General features: G+C 45.4%; 1 protein-coding gene across 1 annotated transcript in view; it reads left to right on the top strand.

The window, feature by feature from the left end:
* The first annotated feature begins 30 nt into the window (after window positions 1-30).
* acsl2 (acyl-CoA synthetase long chain family member 2) overlaps window positions 31-9523 on the top strand; it is a 30323-nt gene continuing 20830 nt past the window's right edge. Inside the window, exons 1-4 of the mRNA XM_062542579.1 lie at window positions 31-93; window positions 6493-6737; window positions 7884-7998; window positions 9020-9084. Coding sequence (XP_062398563.1) covers window positions 6495-6737; window positions 7884-7998; window positions 9020-9084 — 423 coding nt within the window. The 5' untranslated portion in view covers window positions 31-93; window positions 6493-6494. The remainder of the gene's footprint in view (window positions 94-6492; window positions 6738-7883; window positions 7999-9019; window positions 9085-9523) is intronic.

Below are 9523 nucleotides of genomic sequence, written 5' to 3'. Positions count from 1 at the left end.
CACTGTGGCATTGCAAACCGGTGGGGTTTTTTTCTGAAGTTTGGAAGGAGGAAAGCAAAGTTTGGGAAGACGGGTGACCTATATTTTACTCAGGTAAGATTGCACTGACTTGTATTTCTCTTGTTTTCTCACCAAAGACCTTATCTGGAGTTTTGTTATGGCGAGGGGTTGGACAAAGTTAAGAGTTATGGAAATGACTCGATGGGCTATTCGTCTTCTTTTTGAGCGTTCTGCAGATTTCGCGGTGCGAGCTCTGTTGTTCCATTCATTCAGTCAGTCGCATGGCATTTCATGACAGACTGGAGAATGCTGGCTACATCTCCTAGCATACTGTGCCGGTGATTATTGTAGCAGTTTAACGTAGGCTATTAGGACAGTGACAGTAAAGTCGAGGGATGTTCCACACTAGACATTAGCGTAATAATTTAATTACAATGCGCACTTAAAGTTAATAACCTAGATAAAGAGTCCTCATCAACAGTGTGACCTTATTCATGGGAATGTTTTTGTTTTGTATGTGTAAAGAACAGTCGCTGTAGGCCTACTGTTGAGCATTTCAATAGAATGAACAGTTTTTAAAACCTTCAGTTGGAGCAGATCCTGCACATGTTATTGCGGTAGGACCTGCTCTGTTTTTAGTTTGTTTTGAGGGCGTACGCATAGCATGATCATGGGGTTTGAATTTGCAGACAGCGTGTCAGAAAACCAGGCGCACCGTAGTTTTTATTCAGGAATGCACCAGTCTAGGCAAGAGCAATGGTATCGTTTGCCCTGTGGGTAGACACCCCTGAAATATAACTGTGATAGCGAGGAGAAGTATCCAATGTGCCCAGACACGCAGAGTAATTGGAGAAAGGCTGTGTATAGAAACACTGGCATGACGATTTGCAGTTGACGTTATGCAATAGGCAACTTTTTTTTTGTTCTCATGGATTGATAACTGCCCTAGACACATACAACACACCTTCAACATAGGTCTGCTTCTTCAAAAAGATTGAGTTATTTTCAAAAGTAGGCTACTAGATCATATGTATTCTGCTTAGACAAATACGCCAAAACAAATAGTATTTATTCAGACCTAGGTCATAAACCAGTCTTTGTTGGTCTCCATCAAAACACAGCCCTTACTCCTGCAAAGACTATTGTCATTCTGACCAGAAGACACTCTATTTTCCACAGCCCTGGCTCAATCCATCTTGTGACACGTTGCTTCTACTCTTCCTGGTACCATCGCTCCCCTTCCAAAACTCTCTCATTTGTGACTGCCCCATGTTCTTCACGCTTCATTTGGGGACCACGACCGACAGCCCTGAGAGCCCCCCCCCCCCCCCCCCCCCCTCTCTCTCTCTCTCTCTCTCTCTCTCTCTCTCTCTCAATCTATCTCTGTATATCTGTCTGTCTTTCTGTGTGTTCTCCTCTCACTAATTCCTTTGCACACTGGTTCTGTTTGTTCCTGTATTATATTGTTCTGTTATGCAGGTGTAGTCTCCCATTTCCCTTTGTCTGTCTTGAGTTCTCTGTCTGACTGTCTGTACGTTTGGGTCTTTTTCTCTGTCTCACACCATCCCCCATCTCTGCCTCCTTTCTCTTCTCCTGTGCATTTGTAGTCTTTAACTCAGCAGGCAACATCAGAGCTGGAGTGTTGTGTATTTTCCGCATTTGTGAGACTAGGACTTGCTGTCATCATGAGTACAGGTTTTTTTTTCTGTAATTGTGCAGTGATTTCATCAGATGATACAGTGAAAGCAAAACATGTTGTTGATTCAGAACTGTACAGGCTGTTGTGGTGTCTGCCTTATTATATGGCGTCTGCCATACTAAAGACTACAAAAGGAGCTCAGACACACAGTAAGACTTCACACATGAGACTTCACTTTATGTTGATTTGTAATTCTATATCACGATCTTTCTCCCATAGCAGCTAGAAAGAAAACACTTCAGTAATGAAGAAGACACACAGTCAAATGGTCAGGTTTAAAATTCAGAGATTCACATTGGTTCATTCACATTGGTCACATTGGACGGGCTACTGTACAACCAGTTCTGTGAGCAGGTGGTAGATTATCTTACATTTGACCTGTCATTTACCACACAGTAAATGTCACTCAAGCTGATGTTATTCCACTTCCATGAATAACACTCATTTTCCAAAACGGCTAAGCATTGGAAGAAAATCACATTGCCAAATTTTTTTTTTTTTTTTTTTTTTTTTAATCTGACCATTAAGGCTTATTATGTTATTATGCTGCTTTTTTTTTTTTTTTTTTTGATGGATTAAATTAGTGCAGCATTCCTGGTGATTTGGAGAGAATTTGCTCAATTTCAGCCAAGTTTCACCACAAACTGTTCCCAGTCCAAAAAAATATATCTCACTGATGTTTTTTTCTCCTCAACTCACTTCCTTGTTATGCAAGTGATGTTTCTGTTCAGAGAGTATGGGTGAGACAGTATGGTATCAAGATATTGTCCAGACAAGTAAAGAATAACCACCTGACACCTGTTGTGGAGAATACAAGCTATGCTTGCATATGAGTGGAGGAGCTCTGGTCAGGCACCCACCTCGTCACTGAATGATTTGACATCGGTGGCCATTTTCGATTATTGTCAAAATAAGTTAGGACTTCAATATTTAGGCGATAGATTGATTGAGGTAACTCTGACTTAACATCTGATGAAAGGACAGACATTCAACATAGTTGACTGCCCCCAATCTTCTGTCTCCGTTATTTATCTTCATGGGTCAACGCACAGATTTCCACTTTGCTTTTTCTTTTCTCTCTCCAGAAAATGTTTTGTGTCAAAGGCCACTGCCGTCACATCTAACGTCACAAACCAAATACAGACTGTCAGCTATGTTTGTGCCATTTTTGCTCTGATAACTGGAAAAAAAGCTAATCCATTTACTGGTGCATGCTTAAGAACAAACCCCCACCCACTATTTGGCAGGGAACCTCCCTACCCAGCAGTGGATGTCTAAGTATTGGGTGGACACTGAGCCTTTTATGAGAATAAAAGAGGCACAATTATGTTTTCTTTGGCTCTATATAGTATAGTTTTGTTTGCAGAGCAGGAGTTTTAAGGAAATAACAGTTTCGAGCAACACTTTTGGCTCACGTAGCTTGGCTTATTTAGCCGAGTTGATGAAGCAGATGCCCCAGGCCGGGGCTAATTGTAAGCAGGTTCCTCAGAGCCGTAAAGCAGCCCCAGCAGTGTGGCGGATATCGCTGCCATTTCCTTCCTTACGACGCACAAGCCTTTCATGTCCGCCGATGTGTAAGTGCTATCCTACATGCTGGTCGGAGGTTGAGATCACCTGGCATTAGGCCTAATACTGCTGGCCCATACTGCTCTGTCTTTAATCAAAATAACACAGAACATCAGTGGATGTACAGCACAAATGCTGACACTACTTATATTGTGTTGCTCAACCTTTGATAACACAAATATTTTCCTAAACTGGATATAGAAAAAACTGTCAAACAAAATGCACTGTCTTCTAAAAGAATGGCCTCCCTCCCTCCTATGCAAGCTGAATTTCAATTTGGATCATTTTGTTGATTCAGCTGATCATTGAAATTGCTGATGCATACCCAAGAAATGACTATGCACTGTAATGAAAAGCACTTGCTTGTCCTCACAATAGAGCTACCATGATGGATATAGCAGTATTGACACAGTGCCCCAACAGACAACAGACAGATGTGTCTGTTAGTTAAAGCTACGTTTTGTATCGTGCATTTTTTCCCCTTGTCCCTCTCAAAAATATATTCTAGGTGTCTGGCTCGGTTGGTGCTAAAGGAATAGATGTAGTCATTATTTTTCTTTATGGGTGTGATAACTTATAGGCCTACTTCAGACACCCATAAGCTTCCATAAGGTTTATGTAGGAACCTGTGGGTTAGAGAGTGATTGAGTAGGTAAATCTGCCAGTGTGCTTCGGATATGTGGGCTAGTTCATTTGGTCTAGCGGTGAAGGATAGCCTCTGTCTCAATTCCTTTCTTTGTGCCCTCTCTGCTCGCAAGTAAGTGCCAGAACTGCACAATAGTTCCTGTCTGCCTGTGACAATGGCCTTTATGAATGGTCTGTGTGTGTATGTGTGTGTGTGTGTGTGTGTGCGTGTGTGTGTTTGTGTGTGTGTGTGTGTGTGTGTGTGTCTTTGTGCTGGTACCACCATGCAAAAAACACCACAGAGGGGGAATCCTGTCTTGTCAGTAAACCATAATTACTTTCAGATGCCATCTTTGAAAAGCTCATTTATATCCCTCTCTTAGAAGTCCCCCATGCCTGGCCATGGGAGCCCTGCCCCCTCCCCCAACCCCAACCCCACAACTCCGCTAGCCTGCACAGAACATAGGGATGGAATGTGCAGTGGGCCACTCTCCTAAATAGATTTAAAAAATGGACTGGTTGCTCTTGATGTTGTAGGAGTTTTTTTTTTGTTTTATTTATTATTTGAAGTGGAGCTTTGTGCGTCTTTTTCTTTACTAATGAGGCATTTCCTTGGCGTCCTAAATGCCTCAACAGGCATCTGTTGTTCTTGGGTTACGGTCTGTGTGTGCTTCCCATCCAGGTTTTTGATGGTGGGATGGGATGGGGTGGGGAGTTATGACGAGGGAGAGGCGTCTGTGGGATGAATGCTGGCACCATCGTTAGCGTTAGCGCTAGCTCTCCCCTGGTTTGGCAGCGGGACTGAGGAGGGAGAGGTGACATCACTCGCTTCATTCCCTTCACTTTTACAAGGAGGGGGGGAGTGGGTGAAAGGTTGAGGGGAGAGAGGAGTGTGTGTGTGTGTGTGTGTTTGTGTGTGTGTTGGGGGGGGGGGTGATATAGTGGAGTGAATTCCATTGACTCAAAGAAAGGGATAGAGAAAAGGAAAGAGGGAGGGAGGGAGGGAGGGAATGAGAGAGGGAGAGAGAGAGAATGGAATAAAGGGGGGAGAGAGAGAGAGAGGGAGGGAGTGGGGCACAAATGGCTGGGGGAAAGAGAATCCCAGCACTTGGAAATGGGTGAAAGAAAGTTCCTGGGGCACTGCAGGATGGGTGGGTAGATTGTGCAGATTTAATTGCGTAGCAGGCCTTTAAAGCACGCACACATACACACACACTCGGACAGACACTCTCTCACACACACATACACACACACACGCTCTCTCCCTCTCAGAGACACATACTGTACACAGGCATTCACTCCCAAAACACACCCATACATAAACATAAACACAAACATATGTATGTGCAGTCAGTCTCCCACAAACACACGGCTGTCTCTCAGACACATGCACACACACGCATTCACTCACTTCCACCCTACACACGTAAACACAAACACAAACATACGTATGCACACATCCTCTCGCTCAGACACACAAAGTCGGCCCCAATACTCACACACACACACACACACACACACACACACACACACACACACACACACACACATGTTGAGGATGTGCACGGTCATTATGGATTCCCTCTCTGGCCCAGTAGCACGAGCTGGTCAATGGAGCGACGCGATGGTCCTCCCCCTCACCCCATCTCTCCACCCGATACGAAACGTGCCTACTGTAGACCCTCCACCCCCCCCCTCTCTCTCTCTCTTCCTCTCCCCCCCCTTTCCCCCTCTTTCTCTCACTTCTTTTTCACATCCGCCTCTATCCGGTCCCTCCATCTCGGGGTTGCCTGTGCGGCTGGCCGGGCAACATATGGCCGGTAGTAACCCCAACGCCTGTTTCTCAGTCAGCCAATGGGATGGGCTGGCGTGCGTCACGGCCGGAGCCCGGTGTGTTCCGTGGCCGTGGGATCTCCCAGAAGTCTGCTGCTCTCTCTTCCAGTTCATCAGGGTTGTGCGATGTGATGTGATGCTCTCTTTCATGGAGCCTTGTGTAAGGCTTTCTTCTTTGTTTGTTGCATAATAACACCACCGGCCCCCCCCCCACACACACCCCTCTCCCCTTGTAAGACACATTTTCCTAATTCAGTCTGGTCCCTTGATGCTAGAATAATTTGTTTGATTTGAGTTTTGACATGTCAGCTTGTGGCGTTTGTACTTTAGAGAAGTGTTGTGTGGGAACTGGGTTGAGACTTGCAGATGCGCGTGTTTTCTGAGGCAGACTGTCAGAGGTATGGTATGGAATTAGGGCCCACTGAGTTCCTTTGCCTCAGTTTGATCTATATAAACGTGTCTGTGTTATCTGTTGTGTCTCTGAGCCCAAATATGTGAAGGCCCCAAAATCATTGAAATGAACAGTAATTGTCTCCATGGATGAACAAGTATAAATTAACAAGCTAACTCTTTCTGGCCCTGTCTCCATTCACTTCCACTTTTTCATTCATTTCTTCATACTCCCTCCATCCTACTCCACCGGTCTGCCCATCCATCCATCCATCCATCCATCCATCCATCCATCCATCCATCCATTGTTCTGTACCTGTCACTCAACTTTTCTCTCTCTCCATCTGTCTCTCCCTCCTCTTCCTCCTCTTCCTCCTCAGCCATGCACATTCAGGAGTGGTTGCGCTCGCTCCGCGCCGGTGGGGCTGAGCAGGTGGAGGTGGAGGACCTGCGGAGCCTGCTGCCGTCGCTGCCGTCCCTCAACTCGCTGTCCCTGTCGCTGTCCTCCGTCTCCTCCCTGCTGGGCCTGGGCGCCCTGGCCTCCCTCACCGCCTACTGGCTCGCCACGCGCCCCCGCGCCATCCGCCCGCCCTGCGACCTCCACGCCCAGTCCGTCGCCGTGCAGGTCAGTGGGTGTGTGAGTGTGTGTGTGTGTGAGAGAGAGTGTGAGTGAGTGAGTGAGTGAGTGAGTGAGTGAGTGAGTGAGTGAGTGAGTGAGTGAGTGAGTGAGTGAGTGAGTGAGTGAGTGAGTGAGTGAGTGAGTAAAAGTGAGAGAGAGTGAGAAAGAGTGAGAGTGTGTGTGTGTGCGTGCGTGCGTGCGTGTGTGTGTGTGTGAAAGAGAGTGAGAGACTGAGTGTGAGAATGAGCGAGAGAGAAGCAGACAGAGAAGAGAGAGATTATATGAAGGTAGGCGGGAGAGTGGGAGAAATTGAAAATACAGAAGTCAAAACACTGGCTTGTATGTATGTAAACAACCCTTTTATATAAAGCATGTAGTCATCCTGTATCTTGTTTCTGTGTGTTTATAAAGTAGTGTGCAGTCCACTGCGTCTTTGCAACCAACAAACAACAACAAACACGAGCATCTGGAAACGTGTTGCCATGTATCTTGCAGAAATTGCATCACAAAGTGAGAAAATGAAAAAAAAAAAAACAGCGCAAATAAAAACAAGTTGGATGTGCAGATGGAAAGACCAAAGGGGAAGTGAGAGTGTTTAATTTTCGGTAAAGATCAAGAACATTTTCAAAAGCCTCCGCTGGTCTCCAGAACAACTTGTGTGCTGCTCCTGCTGCTCCCAGGCAGGTGGCGAGGAGAGAAAATAGAAGACTTCCCAAAGTGTGCCTCTCACTCAAGGCCAGTCTAGATTGCCTTAGACAATGTTCTGATGAGGGGATGTCAAGCCTTATTATGTCTGTGTGTGTCTGTGTGTGTGTGTGTGTGTGTGTGTGTGTGTGTGTGTGTGTGTGTGTGTGTGTGTGTGTGTGTGTGTGTGTGTGTGTGTGTGTGTGTGTGTGTGTGTGTGTGTGTGTGTGTGTGTCTGTCTTTGTGCGTGTGTGTGTGTGTGTGTGTGTGTGTGTGTGTGTGTCTGTCTTGTGTGTGTGTGTGTGTGTGTGTGTGTGTGTGTGTGTGTGTGTGTGTGTGTGTGTGTGTGTGTGTGTGTGTGTGTGTGTCTGTCTTTGTGTGTGTGTGTGTGTGTGTGTGTGTGTGTGTGTGTGTGTGTGTGTGTGTGTGTGTGTGTGTGTGTGTGTGTGTGTGTGTGTGTATAATTAGGGAGACCCCAGCTGCAGACGTTCCGCCCTGCTTCCAGATGACAACCTGCTGGACTTCTACTTCGAGGACACCAAGACGGCGTACGACATGTTCCAGAGGGGCCTGCGGATAGCAGGTGACAGATACGCCGGGCCTCTCATGACACTCTGTCATAGTGATCTCCTCTGTCTCACTTTAACGAAGCCTGCAGACATCCATCCGCAACGTTCTCCCCTTGTGTCAGTAGTTGATGGAACATTACTTCTCCTTGTCATTTTCTCAGACATAAAAGTTATTGGTAATATTCATTACATTCAATATGTGATGCACTGTTGAAGAAAACTCTGAGCCAACAGAATATGCCATGCTCCCCTTGGAATTGTACAGTTGGATACTACAGTAATGTAATGTTCCTAATAGCTTTTGCTGTGTGATGCATAGGTTTCTAAAGAGACCCTGCTCTCCCTGCACATTTCAGTTAAGTAGAGCCTTGTGTGTATTTAGCCACCTTATTAAATACATCACTCCTCACGGCAGTCTTAGTGCACATCCACATTTAATGTTAGTGCACATCCACACATCCTCACAGAGGCAGATATGTTTAACCTCCTGGTGTGCTTGCCTGCTACATATACACCGCACTTGAGACAGAGCTGGAGCAGTTTGCTACATTCAGCGGAGTGAGACATTCTCTCTCTAGAGTACACAAGGGGTCGTGACCTGAGCCTGGGTCCACACCAGTGTGTTATCGGACTGATGTGTTGCCCTACACAACTCCTCTACACCAGTGTGTTATCGGACTGATGTGTTGCCCTACACAACTCCTCTACACCAGTGTGTTATCGGACTGATGTGTTGCCCTACACAACTCCTCTACACTAGTGTGTTATCGGACTGATGTGTTTCTCTACACAACTCCTCTAGTAGTGTGTTATCGGACTGAAATGTATACACTTCAAAAAAGTCAGGGATCTTCAGCTTTCGGGTGAAATTTCAGGATGAACCTAAAATCCACTGTAACCTTTACAGGCAAACTTACTCTCTGTACTGAAACATTAAATTTCACCCGAAAGCCAGATATCCCAATGTTTTGTGAGTAGTTATAACTTATAACATATAACGTTTAACGTTTAACATATTTGTTTTCCATGGTCCAGGGGATGGCCCTTGCTTGGGCTACAGGAAACCTGGGCAGCCATACGAGTGGATCTCTTATACTGAGGTGAGACAGCTGTCCTGTCCTGTCAGCTAAAGAGAAAATTGTCCCATGAAGAAATGTAACACTGTAGAGATCTCTAGGCCAGTATTTACAGAGATTCTTAAGGCTTAAAATAGCTACTAAGTGGACAACTCCTAAAAATTGTGGGTGTGCTGGTCTTAAATTTAGAACCCCTCCTTTTTTAACAGAGAGGAATTCACTAAGCATTAAGAGCTTAGAAGTAGTTTACAGGACTCCTTACTCATTAAGACCAATCCATAAACGATTGTTTAGCAGCAGTTTCTATCATTCCACGTCGCAATGTTTTGACATTTTGTAATATTTTCTTGTAAATCAAATTCAGTTACATCCTTTCCATGCTTAGTCACTAATGGATCTGTACGATGACTCATACAGATCCATTGATGATGACGCATAGACAGGAAGTAATTAAAAACATTGC

This window comes from Sardina pilchardus, chromosome 8, assembly GCF_963854185.1.
Source record: "Sardina pilchardus chromosome 8, fSarPil1.1, whole genome shotgun sequence".
Taxonomy (NCBI): Eukaryota; Metazoa; Chordata; class Actinopteri; order Clupeiformes; family Clupeidae; genus Sardina; species Sardina pilchardus.
This window is presented reverse-complemented; position numbering and strand designations above follow the sequence as displayed.